Source organism: Phyllosticta capitalensis (genome assembly GCF_038381095.1).
Source record: "Phyllosticta capitalensis strain CBS 128856 chromosome Unknown BKA78scaffold_4, whole genome shotgun sequence".
Taxonomy (NCBI): Eukaryota; Fungi; Ascomycota; class Dothideomycetes; order Botryosphaeriales; family Phyllostictaceae; genus Phyllosticta; species Phyllosticta capitalensis.
In genome coordinates, this window is record NW_027117442.1 from 1,675,018 (window position 1) to 1,694,980 (window position 19,963).

General features: G+C 54.4%; 7 protein-coding genes across 7 annotated transcripts; 1 reads left to right on the forward strand and 6 right to left on the reverse strand.

Annotated features, from left to right (window-relative positions):
- Window positions 1–420: 420 nt before the first annotated feature.
- BKA78DRAFT_368646 (major facilitator superfamily transporter) lies at window positions 421–2,346 on the reverse strand (the record flags this gene model as incomplete). Its single annotated transcript, XM_066892636.1, has 5 exons — window positions 421–902; window positions 960–1,484; window positions 1,544–1,706; window positions 1,753–2,030; window positions 2,124–2,346. The coding sequence occupies 5 exons, from the start codon at window positions 2,344–2,346 to the stop codon at window positions 604–606; spliced, it is 1,488 nt and encodes a 495-aa protein (XP_066745537.1). The 3' UTR covers window positions 421–603.
- Window positions 2,347–5,016: 2,670 nt separating this feature from the next.
- On the reverse strand, window positions 5,017–6,437 carry BKA78DRAFT_331044 (pyridine nucleotide-disulfide oxidoreductase-domain-containing protein; the record flags this gene model as incomplete). Its single annotated transcript, XM_066889845.1, has 4 exons — window positions 5,017–5,160; window positions 5,251–5,892; window positions 5,953–6,187; window positions 6,238–6,437. 4 exons carry the CDS (start codon window positions 6,435–6,437, stop codon window positions 5,017–5,019), a joined length of 1,221 nt encoding a protein of 406 aa, XP_066745538.1.
- A 1,449-nt stretch (window positions 6,438–7,886) lies between these two features.
- BKA78DRAFT_294755 (aristolochene synthase) lies at window positions 7,887–9,082 on the reverse strand (the record flags this gene model as incomplete). Its single annotated transcript, XM_066886397.1, has 4 exons — window positions 7,887–8,316; window positions 8,367–8,553; window positions 8,604–8,690; window positions 8,749–9,082. 4 exons carry the CDS (start codon window positions 9,080–9,082, stop codon window positions 7,887–7,889), a joined length of 1,038 nt encoding a protein of 345 aa, XP_066745539.1.
- A 2,851-nt stretch (window positions 9,083–11,933) lies between these two features.
- BKA78DRAFT_368652 (uncharacterized protein) lies at window positions 11,934–14,295 on the reverse strand (the record flags this gene model as incomplete). The annotated part of the gene is made up of 5 exons (XM_066892637.1): window positions 14,152–14,295; window positions 13,959–14,096; window positions 13,329–13,848; window positions 12,375–13,279; window positions 11,934–12,319 (listed from the first exon to the last, which is right to left on the reverse strand). The coding sequence occupies exons 1-5, from the start codon at window positions 14,159–14,161 to the stop codon at window positions 11,934–11,936; spliced, it is 1,959 nt and encodes a 652-aa protein (XP_066745540.1). The 5' UTR covers window positions 14,162–14,295.
- Window positions 14,296–14,901: 606 nt separating this feature from the next.
- BKA78DRAFT_281238 (uncharacterized protein) lies at window positions 14,902–18,551 on the reverse strand. The gene is made up of 3 exons (XM_066885628.1): window positions 17,999–18,551; window positions 15,535–17,776; window positions 14,902–15,488 (listed from the first exon to the last, which is right to left on the reverse strand). Exons 1-3 carry the CDS (start codon window positions 18,491–18,493, stop codon window positions 15,352–15,354), a joined length of 2,874 nt encoding a protein of 957 aa, XP_066745541.1. The 5' UTR covers window positions 18,494–18,551; the 3' UTR covers window positions 14,902–15,351.
- Window positions 18,552–18,579: 28 nt separating this feature from the next.
- Window positions 18,580–19,132, reverse strand: BKA78DRAFT_311838 (uncharacterized protein). Its single transcript, XM_066888247.1, has one exon. The coding sequence runs from the start codon at window positions 18,853–18,855 to the stop codon at window positions 18,619–18,621; it is 237 nt and encodes a 78-aa protein (XP_066745542.1). The 5' UTR covers window positions 18,856–19,132; the 3' UTR covers window positions 18,580–18,618.
- An 11-nt stretch (window positions 19,133–19,143) lies between these two features.
- On the forward strand, window positions 19,144–19,685 carry BKA78DRAFT_311839 (uncharacterized protein). Its single transcript, XM_066888248.1, has one exon. It carries the CDS (start codon window positions 19,359–19,361, stop codon window positions 19,632–19,634), a length of 276 nt encoding a protein of 91 aa, XP_066745543.1. The 5' UTR covers window positions 19,144–19,358; the 3' UTR covers window positions 19,635–19,685.
- Window positions 19,686–19,963: the final 278 nt, after the last annotated feature.

Sequence of the window (19,963 nt, forward strand, 5' to 3'; positions counted from 1 at the left end):
CGTATTTCCGAGTCACTCGGCCGAAACTGTAATGCGTGATATCAGAATGAATCACCCGCGTACCCGCAGCAGCACAAATTCCGCTTCATTAAGTGAGGTACCGCTTCTCTTTCGGTTACATTCCAATCCAACTCCCACAACGTTCATCATGGTGGTCGCTCAACTTCGGAACAATTACAACAAACAGATCTACTGTCAATCTACCGATTCATGGTGCCCATCCCAAAGAATACGACTGCTTGTAAGTTCAAGTCCTCAATCAAATACCGGAACAATGACCAATGCATAGAGGACAGGACCCCGAAACAGAACGGCAACCATTGACGATGCACGCCCACACGTGGGACACTGCGAGTGTGGCCTCAACTTGAGTGTCCTTGAGTGTCATGCCTCTCCACATCAAAGCGCTTCTAATGTCCTCAAACTTGAGCCTTCCTCTACTGATGCGAAATCTCTTCGTCGACGATCCCTAGCGAGAGTTTCCCGTAATTTTCAACAACTCGACATCATGACCGCACCTTCGGCACAAACACTTCCAACTGCCAGCTCGCCATGGCGTCCGCTCTTTGGCGGGTCGTCTTCCTCGGTGGATGCCCGGGTTCGTCAATAACGGCACTCCCAGTTGGCGGGCCACCTCTTGCGCCATGCAGGGCCCCAGATGTACACGACCGGAAGGAGACAAGCAAAGACACCAATGATGCCGGCGTACATGCCAAAGCTCCGGAGGTATCCCATGTCAGCGACCCATTCAGACACCTTGAAGCTGAGCACGAAGGCAATCAAGCATCTGAAACTGGCAATGTTGACCAGTGCCGGACCGGCCAGCTGCGGGTAACTTTCCAGCACATACACGGCGCCGACGGTGTTGGCAGCAAGGAAACCAAAGGCCATGAATCCCAAGCCTAGGAAGAGCGACGTTAGTGAGATGACTTGAAAAGGGGGCAAAAAATCTCGCTTACCTGTGACGAAAACGGGCCATCCGTACTTGGACTGATTCGACCCAGCAAGACCGAAGATGACAGCGCCAATGATGCCAACAAGAGTGGGAAGAATGAGGTTAAAGATTTGATTCTCGGCCACACGGATACCTCGCTTCTTCGCAACGGTGTTGGCGATCCAGTCGGCCATAGGGCCAGTGATGACGTACGCAAAGATGCTGGCGATGAGAACCGAGAAAAGCGAGAATCCCAGATGCAAGAAGGGCCAAGAGTACGGAGCCGTGAGCAAAGCAGGCGCAGCGACGTAACCGGCGGCGAAGGCGGTGGCAATCATGGCCGAGTTGAGCATCGTCACGAAAAAGATGTGCGGGTAAAAGAATGTTCGCAACGTGTCGTACAGAGCGTCCCAGCCCGCGCGGAAGTCGGCCTTGCCGTGGAAGAGCGCGATATCGTAACGGAAAGTCCGTGGCGAGTAGCGGATGTTGTCGATCGGCACACGCTGCATATCCGGGTCACGCTCCTTAGCTTCCGCCGGAAGATCTCCCCCTACGGAATAAGTCAGCATCGAGTGTCGCTTTTTGAAAGGATGAAATCAAAACACATACGCATTTGAGCCTTGGTGCGGGACCATCGGGTCTCAGGGACGAAAAAGAAGACTCCGACAAGGAAGCATCCAGCAGCAATGGCGGTGATATGGTACACCCAGCGCCAATCAAGGTCAATAATGATGTACGGAGCACCAATACCAAGCGTCATAATGATCACACCCTAACTGTGTTAGCTGGGTTCCCCAAAAATTCTCAACTCAACGTACCTGAGCAGCAAACACACCAGAGATGGCCGTATTTCTCTGATGAACGAAGACCATGTCCTGGACAATAAAAGGCAACAAGCTCTCAACAGTACCGGCTCCGAGTGCCTGCAGACAGCGCGCGGCAATGTGGCTGGCCAAACTTCCGCTGTACCCAGCCCAAAGGATTCCGCAAATCGCCAGAACACCAGTGGCCAAAGTAACACTTCGCCGGCCCACAGCAATGGCTATTGGAACAAGGAACAAATTCGACACGCCCATCATAAGCACTGGCAACGATGCTAAAAGGTAGACGTGCCAAATTGGTGGGGCGTCGGGCAACATGGACAAAGTTTTGAGCGGATCGGTCCCCTTCGGCAGCCCCCCGGAGTCACTCAGGACCTTGATGTATTTTGGATCGTAACCAGCGTAATACAGAACGAAAATGGGAAGCATTGCTCCCAGAATCAATTCCGCGGCCGCGGCCATGGCGCCAAAGAAGCACAGCACAAAGATGGCGACGAACTTGCGCCAAAACGGGAGGTTGAGCGGATCCTTGGGGTCGGCGGAAGGCGCTGGTTGCAGCACAATGCGTCCGTTTTTCCACAATTTTCCCATGTGGTAAAGAGCTTCGCCGTCCGAGTCGACATGTTCCAGACGGGCCATGCGCATGGAAGGCGCCGAGTTTTCACTCGTGGACCGAGTAAAGGTTTGAGGACCTTTGAAGTCCTCGGTGTAGTGATTCAGGGCCATGGTACCAGATGAGCCAATGTTTTCCTTGACGGTGGGTCCCGAGAAATGCTGGTGATAGAAAGACGATATTGAGACGAAGTCTGGACTGATGCGACGAGGACCAGCTCTGGCAGAAAACAGACGACTGAGTCGTAGAGCAACGTGGCACAGCTCAGACTCCAGAGAAGTACTTGCTTCTGGAGTAAGACGAGCGGCCCGTTCAGATATCAATACTGACACGGGAGGGCAGACCGGGGGAGGGCGCCCAGCCGACCACCTCCGCACGATCAGATGAAGAGACCCGTCTTCACCTCGCAACAGGGCCCCAAACACAACCGACGCACGCACACGCTCACAGGACAAGCCTGCCTGTCCCTCAGGTGCAGCGGGGGCCCACAGAAATGCAGCAAACAACCTCGGGCTGGTTCAATTTATTTCCAGAGGCTTTAGCTGCGTTTGGAAGCCAACTCTACCCAAGATTGCGAGTCGAGACTGCTGCTGCGTCGGGGGACCTCCCTGCGTCCGCCTCGGTACTTTCCCGTGGGTTTCTCCTCTCTTCCCTCTCCTCACGTTGCCTGGTCCGCTGGTGGGTTCGGTGGTTGGATGGGGTGTTGGAACGTGAAGCCTTCGGTTGTCGTCATCGTCCGGACCTGCGGATAGGGGTACGTCCTGTGATGATTGTCGCCACTGTCCTCGAGCATCGTCCAGCGACACTGATGATTTTTGCGCCCAACAACAGAGAAACAATCACGACCAGACCGGCGGGTCGTTGCTTGCTCTGTGCACTTGCTTGCACCGGTGAATATTAACCCTCCCAGCCAACAGCACCAACAGAGTTTTGCAACGCGCAGACAGCGTTATGAGTAAGTAGGATGCTCGAAATTTGGCACCCACGGGCCCCAAAGCTTAGCGCGCAAACGTGGATCAAGCCCGCACCCAATGAGCTCCCTGTTTGGGATTTGGGCTGGGGCATTAGCGTGCTTCGCAGCTTTCTCTCACAGGGCGCGCAAAGCTCGAAGCACTCTGTTCCTGCGCTGCAATTAAGGACGCGACAGGCGCGCTTCACATTGTCTACACTGGACGCCAGCTGCGTGGGTGTGGCTTTGAGTTTTGCCCTCGGGAGATGACCTGTGGCGATACGGATACGCTGGTCTTGCCTCGCATTCTTGCTTTCGTCTGAAAAGCAATCCTCCTGCATCTTTATCGCGCTGCTGTTGGTGGTGTTTGAAACTCTCCATGCGCGCAGCACAAACACATCCAATAGCCCACCAACCAAGGCGATGTCAAGCATTCCTGCCCATCGCCGAGCGACATCGCCGTTTGGAATAAACAGCATGCCTGTCTTCTGCAGGGAGACCGATCTGCGCTAGCTAACCCCACGGGGCCCCAGATCCTCGTCTGCATCCCCGGTCCCCCGGCCGCCACATGCATGCTCTCCCGCGCCTGTTTGGGCAAGAACCGAGGCTTGCTTGCTGGAATCATAGACCGTCTACGCACCCCTCCATCAACACCATGCTGTTTGCGGACGGTGATGAAGAAGTGATGTCACAATCGGCGGTTTTTGGCGTCATTATTGGACCAAGTTGCAGGGCTGAGTGAGGCGTGAGAGGCGTGAGAGGCGTGAGAGGCGTCGGCAGTTGCTCGACGCTTGCAGGAGATGGTCGTGCGGGTAGGCGTTTGTTTCGACAGATTGACGGGCACGATGCAAACTCGTGAGTTGTTCCTGCCTGCCATAGAGTGTTTGGGAATGGCAGACAGGGCGGATGGTGGAGTGGCTTCCAGCCCTACGATGCGCCTTGTAGAGTGCGTGCGGATTGAGGCGTGGCGTCAAGACGCAAATTCCTTTGCGACTGATGGAATGCAGACCTGCGGTTGACATGGAGACATGTCGACATGTCACAAGAGCTTCTTCCAAGGCTTGGAGTGGACATTGCTCCGCCATCGACTGGGACTGAAAGCACATGTTGGACGTGCGGTGATATCGGCACTCCACGCTTTTTGAAGACCGAGCGGATACCGCGCATCAATTGGACTGTTTCACTTACTGCAGGAGATCATCATACAGAAGCAGACCGAGGCCCACTCTTGAGATGCGAGGCAAGTGTAGAGATGAGATGTTTGACTGACGAAGAATAGGGTGACTTTTTACGGTCCCACCTAGACCTTCTATCTCTATCGTCTATTGATCTATTGGTGATGAGTCTCCATGTCCTGAATCCTGCAGGCTGTTGAGAGCCTTTAGCAACCAACCTTGGAGCAGGCGTGATAGCCGCTCGGCGCTGCTTTTCACCTTCCAAAAAAGATCAGCGCAACGGCAAGATCAGCTGAAGTGATGTTGCAGCATGGGGTATCGAAAGCGTCTCCTGACCAAATTGTGAAGTATCCAAACCGCCGCATTGGCTCAATTTTGTACCATCGCAGCGCCACTTTTGATGTGGCGGTGGTGGCTGGGCCGTGCCCCTCCCCCGCTCGGCTATGCTCGCCTTCATCTGACGTGCATGTGGGCGTTGGTTCCTTCTCCTCTCAAACCAGTTTTGCTTCTCTTGCACCGTTTCATCAGCGTTGCCTTACCCACTCAGGAACCGCTCTCTTCAAGAACCTCATGAACTTCCAGAATCCGACTGCGTACTCGACGTTGCCATACGGATCTGTTACTCTCTCAGGGTATGCAATGCCCGCTCCGAAAAGTCCTGGAACGAACTCCATGTAGTCGTCGGCGCTCTGGGCCGTCGTTGCCGAGGCGGTACTCGACGTGCTGACGGCAGCACTTCCGATGGGGACGCTCTTGACGAATCTCCCGCTCAGCGGCTCGTATACGACAGTCAATGGCTCTGCAGGTGCGCCGGGACCTTCGGTGATGGTGAGGTCTGGGATGGGGTCCTGCTTGTAACCAATTGCTTGCACCATGTGCGTACAACCTGGCAGCTCTACTTGGTAGGTCGCGTCTTCTTTGCCCTTTTCCGTCCAGATTTTCTTGATGTGCCTCGAGACTGGGCTCTTCTCAAAAATGCCATTTTCCTCCAGATTTTGGCGCGCCCACTCCGCAGCCTCGCCCTTCAGCCCAGTGTTATCGCGAAGAATCCAACCGTCCTTCTTCTCAGCATAACGAAGCTTGTTGCGGGTGAACCACTTGATCTGCAAGCTCGGGTGCGACGTGCTTGCGAGGTTATACAGGTTGCGGAGAACGAGGATTGCAGAATGTGAGGCACCAATGACGGCGACGGTGGCAGGAGAAGAGGGATTGAATGCCTTTTGAAGCTTCGATGGAGCAAGGGCGAGATCAAGGTGGATGGCGTTAATCTTCAGGTCTTGCATCTTCTCCATGATTGGCAGCGGCGACGAAATTGGCGAAGAGCCGGTACACAAGACGACGTTGGAGGCGACAACGGGCGACGGCGCATTTTCCAGCGACACGGTCCATTGATTCGAGGTCTGTCTCACGGTCCCCGGTCAGCCACTGTGGCGCTCATGACGAGGTGGACTGATATGTACCTTGTCAAATGTGGCGGCAGTGACCTTGCCCAGCAGCTGGTTTACTTCCGGGTGTCCAGCCAAGCCTTTGCTCAACATCAAGCACATATCAGCGGCCTTGGACAGATCGCAGCCCTTGTCCTGGGGCAGGTTGCGGAGGACCGAGACGGCATTTGGTTCGGGGGTGGAATCGATGATTTTCTGAAAAGGCTCGACGGCTTGGGCAAACTGGAGGAACAGGGCGACGGCGGTGTTGCTACAGGCGGTCAGACGAGGATGTAAAATTCTTCGAGCACCAAGACTCGCCTGGGAACCTCTCGGTATGCGGCGTTGACGCGACCAGCGCGAAAGGCTGGGTCAACCCAAAGGAGCTTTTGCTGGCGCTGCTCAAGCAAATTGCCTACAACGGTAATACCAGCAGGTCCTCCACCAACCACTACAGCTCCATATGGAGTACGAGATGAAGCGGCGGCGGCAGCGGTGGCATACGATTCGCGGCGGGACATGATGGTGCTATTCTGAACGAGAATTGCGAAATTCAACGTCCGCCGGGCCTGGCGGACAGGCGCTCTTATTCGGAACATGGTCGCGACGGTCATGGCCTCGTTGGTACAGGCACAGGCAGGCAGGCAGGATGCAGGGCGTGCAGGAGTAGGTTCGTGGGATGCAGATAGGAAGTGCGCCCGGCCGACGCGTATGGACAAGAGAGTGTGATCCATCGCCGCTCTTGCGTGCTCGCCGACTTGGCTGCTCTCCGCCCTGCGCTTTGTCCCGAATAGGCAACCCGCCTGCCTCACCTCACCACCGCGATTCGACAACCATAAACTCTCACGACACACGTTTCCCTGCTCCCCGCCCCGTCCACCACTTTTATCAAGCATCGCTTGCCCGTGCTGTCGCACTCCTTGCGTCGCTTCTCCTGACTGCTCCACTGCTCCCATCTCTGTGGGACTGATGTGCACCAAGGCTGGCATCTTGACTAACGACGTCTACCACATTGGCTACTTCTGCCGCTTCTCCTCATCATACCCGCCTGCGCGTCGTTTCACCCACGGCTTCCTTGTTTTCATTATTTGCTCGTCGTTGAGGCGGCGCCATCGGGTCCTTACTGGGAATTGGGATGCTCACCTGGACAGGCCGCGTGTGCCTCATACTGCGGCTATAAGCGGCCGTGGCATCTCCAAGTCCGCTTCACCGGCTGCTCGCCGCCGTTTCACTTGGGAACATCCTCATTGTTGCTTCAATCCGTCTAGCTCCCGGGCCATGCACTGCCTCGCCTGTCGTCACTGTTGCTACGTCTCCCACGGAGTTGACTTTCTGCAACCAGCCAGTCCTGCGTCCGAAATGCGATGCTGTCTCTCCTGAACTCCACTTTCTCCCTATCCCAATCACAGAGGGGCTGATACGAGCCCCAAGGCAATCAGTTTGGTTCCAGTTTAATCCTGACGCTGGCGCCATGTACTGCCGCTCTATCAACGTCACACGGCAGAATCAACAGCAGCCACGAGGCCTCATTGGAAGCATGCACTGCATTCGCGTGAGTACCCCGCAGATCAGACGCTTGTCTGACCATGTGGACGATATCTTCGACTGCAGCGTCATCTCCTTCTCGTCTGCCACTGGCTGAGGTCCCATTGGTATCCCCGAGCAGGTCCCCGAGCAGCAAGAGTCGTGCACGATCCCCCACTTGCGACGCCCTGGACCAGATAATGCGAGGATGCTGCCAGGAGACGCTACGCGGCCTCGCTATTTCCAGGACAAATCTAGTCCCTCCTCCGTCTCGTTGAGAGTTGAGGACGTACCCCCTGAGATCACTTCCAATTCAGCACTCGGGTTCGGTTCTCTGCAGCGTCGCATCTTCCTCAACAGTCGCCGACTATCACGAACAGCGCCCCGACTTGTTTGACTCTTCGAAATGCTCAATTATTTACCAAAAGCTACTTGCCGACAAAAGACTACCGGTCCCTTGACTCCGAAAATCCATAGCGTGGAGTGGTGATGCTCCAATGCAAATGGCCGCTCATCAGGTCCTCGAGTGCTGATATGTAGCGGCCCAGTTCTCCGCGGTATCCCTCTCCGGAACGAATAAGCTGCGCATGCAGCTCTTCGTGCTGAATCTCCCACTCCCCAACCATTGTCCACAAGAGCCGTTTGGCTGCCGCCGGACTCAGGGCAGACACGTCGGCCAGCGTCTTGACCGCCGAGCAGAGGACTGCGCCTTCCTCTTTGGATTCTTGCGATTTGTTGAACTCCTTGTCCCAGCTACAAATGTCATTGACGACGCCGAGATGCCTTGCGCAGTTGGTATCGATCCGCGACACGCGTTTGAATTCGTCTGAAGTCAAGCGAATTCCTATGGTGTACCGTCCGACTGCCGCCATCACCCTGTTCAAGTCAGCCATTGTTCGGAGAACCCGGAAGCGAAGTGGACGTACCCTTGTCCAACATCCCTGTCCCTGTACTTGAGGTATTGTCCAAAGTCTTGCATGTCTATTCTGACTTGCTCGGTTTGCGCGTCCATGAAATCCAAGGTCGACTCGAACACTTCGGCAGTCAAGTCTGTGTCGCAGGTTCGCATTTCTTTCCACAAGTCATATGTTATCCATTCGACAGGAATTGATCCTGGGGTTGTGTTAGTATCGCACAACAGTCGGAACTTCCAGGATACTGACTGTCTGGTTGCCTCTCTCCACGCATGAGAGGTACTAGATTGCGGTTGAAAGCCTTCCCTTCAGTCAGGGACATGTCTTCGAGTAAGTCTGCAAGACTCCGTCAGCCGCCTGGAGTACGTCAAATGCTTCCAAGTAAACGCCTTACCGTCAATGAGGAACAGTAGCGTGTACAAGCTGCAAGCAAAATAAATCCTGTCGTCCGCTGCCTTGGGATGGCTGAGACAGGCGAATCTGGGAATTCCGGTCTTGAGAAATTTTTTCTTTGCGTCGATGCTCTTGAACGGCCAGTTGTTGTAGTAAAATCGATCCACTCGCTCACAGACTTCGCGTGCCCGGGGGTGGCATGCAGCTCTCCATCGCGTCGTTCTCAAAGGCCCCGTTGGACCGTTACCGGCTGTCGCAATTGGCGATGTCGCATTATTCTCCGGCGAGTCGACAACAAACACGTAGTTGGAGGGCTTGACGTCAAAGGTAGTCATCTTTGCTTGGTTGAAGAGCTATGGGACCAGGGCCAGGGGTATACATATACCTGCAAAGAGCTGGCGAAGCTCGTGAGCCAAAGCCAGGGATGGACGAACCCTTACCATGCTTCCAGGCTGTCACCGTCCACGATGAAATGTCCAATCAAAGCCAGGCGCCACTGGGTCTTTACCGAACAGTCATGGCGAAATCAGCGCGATTCCCTCTTTTGGTTAGCCCGGTGAACGTACACCTTCCCCCATCCGGTCGTGGACCTCGCTGACAGAGGGCAAAGTTCCTGGCTCTGCAATTCAATAGTCTGTCAAAATCCACAAGATTGCAAGAGATCACGATCACGACCAGAATCAGCACAGCCAATTCGCCCAATTCAAGACGAGGTGGAGGCTTAGCAGTTCAGCAGCACGACGCTGTTCTTCGCAGGCTTGCGCATCTATCCAGCAACAACGTATAGTCGTCCTCCACAGCTCGTGTCTGAGGAGTTTCCAAGAGCTGTACGCAAATGAGCGCTTCCTAGCCAGGTTAGCCCCTCTGCTCGACCTTCCAGCTGGGCATCAGTCTCCGTCATTCAACCCCCATCGCATCATCAACCCAATGTTACACAAACCGCACGCCACCGCCTACTCCTTCCCTCTTCTCTGGGTCCTCGCGGACCTCCCTGACTGGAAAACTGTCAGCTAATGCTACCGGCCTATGGCGTCTCGGCACGTCCAGCATTCGGCAGTTCCCACTGACATGGCCATTGGGCCCAGCCCGTCGGCGTCCTGTCGACTTGCGGAGCAGTCGTCAGCCTAGCCCGGGAATGGCTCCGTAGTTCAGTCAGACGGTCGATCAATCGAGTCCACCTGCCCAGCGCGATACTGCACTTCCGCTGCCCTGTTGCTCCGCCACCACCCCTGAGCTCCCGTCTGGTCCGGTCCGGTTCGGTCGAGCGGGCTGGCTTGCACTGGCTAGCTGGGGCTTGCTAGCTGAACGATATCCCAATTCTTCGGCCAACGTCCTTCTTCGAGTGCAGACGACGAGACGAGAATAACTCTTTCGCCTAATCGGTTCCTGCACAGCTAGTCTCCGGCCCTGGTCTCCCTGGTTTTCGGGAGGAGCAGAACACCGTTCTCCGAGGGGCAAAGAGCGTTTGTTGGAGTCGTGAGCAGCCAGCTAGCCAGCCAGCACTGCCGGCCGCTCGCTTTCGCGTTCGTGACCTGCCGGAAAAGGTAGGTGCAGCCGTGATTTGGGTTCGGAACTTCGTCCTACTGCCGAGTTGTGGAACTCTCTATTGTCACTGAGAGGTTTCTCCGGACAGCGGTGACTTACCGAGGCATCCTGCGATGTGATATTAGGCTGGACTTTGAGGTGTCGGGAACAGGATCTCCGGACTTGATCTCACGGAGCTCTCTGGGCGTGGAACACAGGAAATTTCCCTAACGGATCCAGCGTGCTACAATCGTTGCAAATGTACCAGTCCGAATCGCTCGGGACGGCAGATTGACCGATTGCTCATCTCCTACGCTATTTTTGTCTCCCACGGCTAAGTGCTTCCGTATCTATCGCACAGTGTCGATTCTGCTGCTCTATGAGACTGCATAACAACTAACCCATATCTACATCCACGTCTTCCGAGCACCAAGGCATGTAATCATGCGCCTCTTCGACGCCTTCCTATTTCCTCTTCATCCTTCATGAGTTGATGGATCCATGGTTGAGGCCATTCTCATCGATTCGGCAGACAAGAGGACCGAGAGTCCGACTTCTGGTCGACTTGACCTGCTCCATTGGCTGTCTTTCGCCTTGAGCGGGACATCGAGGGAAATATCTCAGTGCTCAAAAGGTACCAAAATATGGTTCCTGTCAGTGCAGATGACTTGGTACGTACCCACGTCAGCACATACGCCTCATCATGTTTTCGTCTGCACTGCAGCAGTTTCGTCGGCTCATGCATGGCCTACCAGCTTGCCATCATGAAATAAGTTTGCGAGCGGCTACTATTGAAAGTCCTAAGCGTCCGATATAATTTTTTTAATTTTGTCATCGAGGAGGGCCGGGCAACTGATGACTGGCCAGATGTGTGCACGTGGGTATCAAGCATCCTTGCGCTAGAGTCAGAGGACTTGCGGTATTTGACCGCGAAGAAGGACACAGACAACCGGAGGGAGAGCATTGGAGCGCCCCTGCCCTTCTTTGGTGCAAACAGTTGTTGTTGTTGCTGCGGTTTACTGTTCTTCTACCTTCTTTGGTGGCACAACGGCAGGTGGTGAGTATGTATGCACATGCCTCTGCCCAAGAGCTGTGGGACTCCGTCGTTGCAATACCGGGTTCTGACTTCTAGTGGCGATTTTGCTCGGACTCCGAAGATATTCGGAAAGGTGTTTCAGATTGCAAAGAGCACGGCGTCGCCACACAATCATGATGGCATGCAAGCAACCGCCACCTCTAAGCTACCATTGCAAGGCCTTGAGGATAGATAATTACGAGAATTGAAGATTTTGAATAAGAGCTGCAGACCAGGGCCATTGTATTCTTGCAGTTTTGCACGCATCTTGGCGAGTGTGGGTGAGAACAAGATAGATAGTCGCGACAGGTCCTTTTCTCTTGATTCTTCTGCTACATCGAAGTCCACATACAGATCCAACGGAACTGTCACCTCCAAAGCCTGCCTGCCGAGTAGAACAGGTGTGGCGTAGCGTACATTTAACAATCATCCAGACAGGATAACACGCTTCAACGCTTGACAAAGAAGCCGACGGCCAAACGTGAGCACATCGGGGTCAATCAGTCCAGCTGTAGGAAAGGGAAAGCGGAGGTGTGACCATCTTCTCACAACGTCATCCAGGGAAAGATCAGAAATGGCACTCAGCCTTACAATCTCGCAGCAACAGCACCTCCACCCGTCTGCGCCTGAGCGACCTGCTGCAAGCCCGCCAAATCCTGCGGGTTGAACTCAACGTAGCCCTCGCCTCTCCCCTTGATCCCCAGCGCCTCTGGGAGCCAGAGCAGCCGATCTTCGCGGCCGCCTTCACCGCTTGCGATTTTGGCATGGTCGATACCTTCCTTTTTGAGTGGCGCCTTGTTCTGCTTGTTGTTGTGCATGGGCTGCAGGTTGGCGATGACGCGGATGAATATGGGGACTGCGTAGCGCGGCAGTGATTTGCGCGCGTGTGCGAGGAGAGAGGCGTAGAAAGCGTTGCTGCTGCGTTGGGCGGGGTCGATGTTCAGGGCGGCACAGCCAGCGCGGCCGTCGTGGCCTGTGTGGATTAGCGTTGGAGAAAGTGGGAGTCATTGGGAAGAGGATTGGCCTACCTGGAACCTCGACGCCGTAGACTATTGCCTCCACGACGCCCGACGCCCGGCCAAGAACTTGCGACACTTCTGCTGTTGAGACGTTCTCCGACTTCCATCGGTACGTGTCGCCCAGCCGATCCATGAAATACCAGAGTCCGTCAGGAGTCCGCCGGAGCGCATCGCCAGACCGGTAGAAAAGATCCCCCTTTTTGAAAACGTTGCGCTCAAACATCTTCGCCGTAGCCTGGGGGTTATTCCAGTAGCCGACAAAGGCCTTTTCGTTGGGAACCCGGACAAGCATCTCACCACCATCCTCGTAGGGCTTCCGTCTCGCGAAGCCAGTCTTGGGATCTCTGTACATTTGGCCGGTTTCGTAGTCGATTTCGACGGGGATGTAAATGTCGTGGAATTTCCGCCTGTTGATGGCTCCCTGGTGGCCTACCGCACCTAGCTGGTACTCGCCGCGGCAAATGTTTTGCAGAGCAAGCACACCCTCAGTGCTGTTAAAAATTTCGGCCACGGTTTCGATGCCGAAGCGCTCCGCAAATCTTGCCCATACGTCTGGCCGAAGGCCGTTGCCAAAAGCGAGTTTCACGCGATGCTGCTTGTCTAGAGGGCTTGGAGGCGGGGTGAGAAGGTAGCGGACGGTTTCGCCGACGTAGACCATGGCCGTGGCATCACTATCCCGAATGTCATTCCAGAATCCAGAAGTAGAAAACTTGCGGCCAATGCAGAGGGTGATGCCGGTGGTCAGACAGGTCACCGCGACGGTGTGCCCAGTCCCATGGTAGAATGGCATGCAATTGTACCAGCGGTCGCCATTGGGCCCTGGTTTCATTCCACAGGATTTGATGCGCGGACCCTGAAGAACAAACGCTCTTCCAACCTCGAATGGACAGCACTTGGGGAGGCCGGTTGAGCCACTAACATATCTTAGCGTAGGTTGGCCATGACGGCAGTGGCGCATCTTACCTTGTGTAAAGCAAGCACATCGGAAAGTCTGGCTTGACGTTTTCCCTGAACTTGCGCTCCGGGCGCTTGGGCTCAAACGCGTTGATCGCGTCCTTGGTCGCTCCGTCCAGCACGATTATTTTGATCCCAAGCTCTTCCAACAATTGATCCTTGACCTCTTCAATCCGCTGCAAGCAGCCAGAGTCCGAGTCGACAAGCAATACCTTTGCTCCGCTAATTTTGAGGCAATGTATCAATCCTTTGGCTCCCAAATTGTAATTGATCAGAGCTGGTGCGCTGCCGATGCTCCAGCTGCCGAGAAGCGCAAAGATGAACTCGGGCGAGTTATTGAGGTAGGTTGCGATGAGGGTGCCGGGGGTGACGCCGAGTTCGAGGAGAGCTTGGGCATAGCGACAGGCTTGGGCGTGCGTCTCGCGCCAAGTGTAGTTGCCATTGCGGCTCCACAGACATTGCTCGTGTGCGGGGAGGCGGTTGACCTGAGCCTCAAAGTCGTACCAAAGCGAGTTGCGGTTTGCGCGGGCTATGGACGCGAAAGGGCGATTAGCGGCGGAGGCGTGAGAGCAATGTGCGGGCAGAGTGCCGGAACAGGAAAGGTGCGGTGCATTGTGTGGTGGAGGTGCAACACAATACCTTTGGCAGCGGAGAAGCTGGCAGCTGCGCCGAAGTAGCGGTTGGATACAAAGTCTTTGGACAGGTGGAACTTGGCGTCGATGTAGGCTGCAGCTGTGGCAGCGCCCGCGACAGCAGCAGCCACGGCTTGAGGAGCGACTGCGGTGGTGGTCAGCGGCCGTTGTGTGTCGCCGTTGTGGTGTTTAGGGCGTACCTGAAGCCATTGTTTCTCGTTTCTGTTCAGTCTGGATCAACTAACGGTCGTCGCTCGCGCAGCATCATCTTCTTGTATGCGGCAGAAGCAGCATGACCTCGGGCTTGTTTGACTTGGACATGGCCCCAGACGCTTTGATTGTCTTTGATTGGTCTTGACTGGGCATACAAGTGCCGAAAAGTACCGGCCCGTCTTCTTCTCCAAACGCTAACACTCACTGCCGCCCGCTACCCACTACTGTCCCCGCATTTGCCAATCTTGTGCACAAGTCCATTTATTCTTCAACCCAACTTGTACCGCAGCTTCAATCGCAAGAATATGTGCTTGTTGTCTCTGGACCGTGCCTGTCGTCGGTAACCGAGCGCCTAACAGCTGGCCCGAACTGGACACAGCTACAACGGCCCTCGTCGCCCAAATCTAAATCCGACCCAGCCACAAACCTTGGTGCAGCACGCTGCCGCCTGTCATTGGTGCTGCCCACAGATCTAACCACAAGTGCCGATAAGCTAGTTCTCAACTGCCGAATTCTATCTTCTGCCTATCTCGACTCACGTCGTCAAAGTCGTCCTACACAAGCGCTTCACACTGCGCATTTTGGATTCCTATTGACATCGATGCAGCTCGTGCGAGCAGGGCCACTTAGTATCGATTTGGTCGTGTGCAGATGAAGTGAATAAAAAGGGGGTCATTAATCAACTCCCCGTTAACGCCAAGTGCGTTTCAGGGTTGGAGGATTTTTGGCATCACCAACAGCTGCATCCCCATCACAAGAGTCGTCATTCCGCCCACTTCCTATCGACTCCCCGTGGGGATTCTGGGGATCGCCTGGGGAACTCCACGCCTCCGCGTGGCAGCGGACCGAAATGCTCGGCCGACAGCGGACCGAGGTGGAAATAGAAATGGAGAGACGCAGTCTTGATTCTTGGCCAGCGATTGGATGCTCTCTATAGCTTTGTCCTAGTCCCCGAATGCCCCCCTTCCATTATACCTGATTACTCTAGACTCGCCGTTCCATGCTACGACCGGGGTATCGTTGCCAAAGCTGCTCGCTCGGAGCGCTTGTTAAGGAAAAACTAATGCAAAGAAGAACGACAAGGAAATTTGCGGGCCCGCTGCCCGTCGAAAAACGCCATCTGATGATGCTGCTGTACCAATAGTCCAATCCACCTGTCGGCGCGATCCCACAATCCTCCTCATTTACTATAAGCGAGCTATCTGCTCAAAGTACTGACCAATGCCGGCGTCCAGGGTTTTGATCGACATGGGTTTGACATAAAATTCGTCGGCGCCTGCATTTTTCGAGTTGGACTTGTCTTCGGGGCTGTCCTGGCCGGTAACTGGGAGTGGTTAGGAGCTGTTCCCAGGATTTGATGAAAAACCTACCAATGAACATGACTGCTGGAGTACTCTCAGAGTCCCGCTCCAGCGCCCGAATGCTCTTCGTAGCCGTGATTCCCCCACAGACAGGCATCTGCAGGTCCATCAGGACCAAGTTAAACGGCGACGTTGCCAAGTTGCTGGTATAGTGGTCGATGGCCTCTTGGCCATCCACTGCGAGCACATAAGGAATCCTCCTCTTCTCGCAGTACATTTTCAGTATACGCAGGTTGATGGCATTATCATCCACCAGTAAGGCATGGATCGGGTCGGTAATACGTAGTTTGCGGTCGAACAGATCCTCGAACCCCTGAGGGGAGCCGACGGGACAGCTATCCCTTCGGGTGTCTCCGCTTGGGTGAATGGTCGCCTCAATCTTGCCAAGAGCCTCACTAAGTTTGGTAGAGAGAAAGGGGCCTTCGATGAAGAATGTCCGCTTGCCGTCAAGTGGGCGACCAAAGTGTCTGATCTTTGCGCTAGAAGGTATTAAGCATACCGTCACCGCGTGACGATCAGTTTGCTTGATCAGGCTGCGCAGGTCATCCTCGCTCTCCGTGAATCTGACGACGTGGAGAGCATTTTGAGACGACTCGTCTGATTTGTCATAGCCGCGATGCTCGAGGTACTTTAAAAAGTTTGCCACCAATGCCGACCATGATTCACCGGTGGGTACCTCATAATAGGTCCGCGCGGTCGAGGGAGAACCGGGCTGCACGAATTCTTCTCGTGCGGTTGGACAAGCAAATCCTGGATTATGAAACTCGGCTCGAAAGTGAGATCCTCTGTCGACCTCCGAAGAAACGAGGTAGACATGGCCATTCATGGCGTTTGCGATCTTGGACGCAATGGTGAGTCCAAGCCCAATGCCCCGTGAGTGGCTGTCACCCTTTTCATACGGATGAAAAATCTTCTCCTGGACCTGTTGACTGATTCCGCAACCAGAGTCGATGAAATCGAATTGAAGAACAGTGTAGTCCTTTGTGGCGGATATGACGACTAGGACGCTTCCATCTGGCGTGGACTGGATCGCGTTCGATATCAAGGCTTCTAAGCACTGCTTCAACAAGCCAATGTCAATGATCACAATGCTGGAACCAGATAGTTGACAGTCGAACAGAATGGATGTTGAAGCTAAGTGCGCCTCGGGAAGCATGGCCCCTATGTCTCGAACCATTTCTGCCTCTAACTGGTTCAGCTCGTAGAGAGAGGCTGGCTTCATTGAGCGGCTCGAATCAGCCCAACGGTTGAGCATCAACATGTTGTTGACCGTCGACATGAGTTCCCTCCCACAGTCTTTTACTGAAGTGAGGTAGAGATGAGCTCTGGTTGCAAACTCCACATAATGGCGACCGCTACCATTGGAAGACTTGTCTTCGTCGGACTCCTTTGAACAAAGGGAAACAGGTGTTGACGATACTTCGTCGGCATTTCTAGCTGAGCGAACGGCAGAATTTGCCGATAGCTCCTCGGCAAGCATCTCAACAGATGCAAGAATCCCGTGGATAGGGGTCCGGAGATGGTGATTTATAGACTTCGTGAAGGTATCCTTGGCCTGGAGTGCTTCACGCAGCAAGTACTCTTGGTAGAAATCAAAGAGGATGACGCCACACGCTTCGACAAACCAAGCGTCAATGTCATCAAAAACCATCTGGACGTCGTTTGAGGCCACAATCAAATAACGGGGATGTGGTCTTTTGCGGCAGCGTTGCGCAATGGCCCTGATGGTCTGATCCGAGGTAAGTTTCTCGTAGTTCCGAGTCTGGATCAGCTTCTCCAGAAGCTCAGTGTCCTCCCAGAGTCCATTTTCAAACTCCGTGTAGGAGACTGGGTCCCGATTGTCGAGTTCTACCATGTCGTCGTCCGAATCTCGCGAAATCACTGAAGCTGTCGGATACGTGTCTCGCAGCGCCTGGAGCACCAAGTCCTCTGCATTTTCAGAAGAGGCTTCCTCTCTCAATCGTATAAGGTGGTCGGCCATGTTTTGTCGCTGACGTTGGCGCATGTTGCGTGATCTGTTGACGATCTCCGCGCTGAGTATATCGGCGAATTGCGCTAGAGCAGCTTGTTTGTCGGTCGGGAGGTCCTTTTCTACGGACGCTGCTACGCAAAGAGAACCAAGGGCGACGCATTCGCCAGACTCTGTCGTGCAGCGGAGCACGGCACTTCCGTATGATCTCAAACCGGCATATTCAGCGTGTGGCGAGCGAGCAAACCTCCGATCGTCGAGCATATTTGGTACCACGAGCATCTGCAGACTCCTTGTAAGCAACAGTCTCGAGGAGAGAGTGGGGTGAAAAAAAAAAAAAGAGGACAATCTGCGAAGTCAACAAGATACGGGAAGGGGAGCATTCAACAGTCGACGGAGTAGGACGGACAAGATCATCCCGAGGGGTTGTCGATGGTGGTCCATCTCCAGGGAATGCGTTTAAGGAGCATTCATATGGTTGTCGGAGAAAAGATTCAAACTTACCCCCGAGCGTGAATTGATGGTATGCGCGCACATGGTTTCCTTTCGCGGCAGAATGCTTAACGGTAGCCCTTCGGTGACCAGGCGAGTATAGGTATGGTTATCCATAAGCCCACATATAACATACGGCCATCCGACAAACGATTTCACCAGGCCCAAGGTGGTCTGAAGTCGTTGCAGCAATTCATGATCTTCGGCAAGGTCCCGGGTGTGATACCATATCATTGTCAGGCGAAGGCGTTCGTTTCGCGTGAGAGTTGGCATCAAATAGTTTCCGCAAAATTCGGACGGCTTTGGAGGCCAAGCCGCGCCAGGTTCTTCTGGCCCTCCATAGTTAATCTCGTTCGCGGTCTCGTCGAATAGCGCGAGGGGCGTCCGCTCCGTGTCCGGCTCATAAATAACATAGGGGCTTTGAGCTGTGGGCGAAGTCGACCTAGAGAAGATGCGCTCCGCCTTGGGAAAGTACGGAATGTGTCGGCGTGGTCGTTTTGGCTTCATTGATGGGAAATCGCAAAGTCGCCCGATGGAAGAAGTCCGATGTGCATAGATGACGAATGCTCCTCAATCGAGCAGTGCGGTAGATCGAAAAACAGTCTTGATGCGAAGGTCGATGGGGATTTTGGTCAATGTCTAGATTGCGGTTTTGTCGAAGAGTCCGTGGCGGCTCGAAGGGTCCTTGGAAACCTGGGAAGCGTTGAGCCCTGGCGCCGCGGGTGGCAGGCACGAATTGGACGGGACTTGACGATGCAAGAGGTCGTGACACGTTTCGAAGCGCTCTTGTTGGATGCATGAGGGCAAGAGGCACGAGAGGGATGATGGGAGGCCCGTCCCGGGCAGTCCGCATATGCCCTCAGGCACATGGAACAGCTGGTCTAGACTGCCGGTATCTAGGCCGGTAGTGTGAAGACGCCGATCGGGGTCCAATCAAAGACGACTTCATTGTGGATGAAAGCAAAAATGGGCGGTGGAGTCGTGAAAAATGTTTGCGGACAGACGCGCGCATGGATGCGGCGAACGAGGGGAGCTCCAGATTGTCGCAGCGGGGAGACCCCAAGTTGCCTTCCATGTCATGAATCCTTTGACGTCACCCCACATTCAAACTATATCTTGATTCCATCCCTTCCAGCCCTCTCTCCATCACGTCGCCAACATCCAGCGGCTTCAATTGTGCTCCTCGCGCCAGGGATTCTCTTTCGCCACCCAATCTCTCTCCTTCAGCCTTATCGGTCCAACTCGACATGCAGCATAACCGAGCTGGCCTAGTTCTGGAAGCGCAAACAAAAATGTCTGAGCTGCGACCGGTATACCGGAGAGTGCTCCGGGCTTGGAAAAGCAATTGGTCCTGCTGCGGAATGGAGTTGAAATGGTCTCTCCTCGCATGTTTCTTGGAATCCTGAAAACTCTTTGTCTGGCCTGTCCTAAATACTCTCAGTCGATCTGGTCCCAGGATGGGAATCTCGCTGGATCCTCGTCTTTTTCTGAGAAGCCATCATGCTTCCTGAATCCAGTCATTGTAACATGCCTGATGGCTGGCCGATCCGGTAATAGCACTTGCTTCTGCGACACCAAGAAAAAAGAAGCCGCTCTCTGGATACCCAACGTCGACCCTACTCCCCCACGAGCAACAAAAGAAAGCTAGTGTCAGCAAGCCGCACAAAAGTCCAGCTTATCCCCGGACAGGTCTAAATCATCTGTTGCTCGGACCACGCCGCAGTAGACACGGTCTGGATGCATCGAGGCCATGGGGCTTATCAAATACGACTTTCGTAGCTCCTAAATCGAGCCAAGAGCCGCGGCATTGCAGAATAGCAAGGCTCTTGCATTGCTTGTGCACGCCATTGAAAAAGACGTGTGTATTCGAGCACACTATGCATTGGCCGAAATCTAGTCCCCCGTGGGCGATGATCATGAAAATCAACCTGAACGCCCGGATCAAGCACCCCTCCCACACCTCGGCGCAAAGCAAAG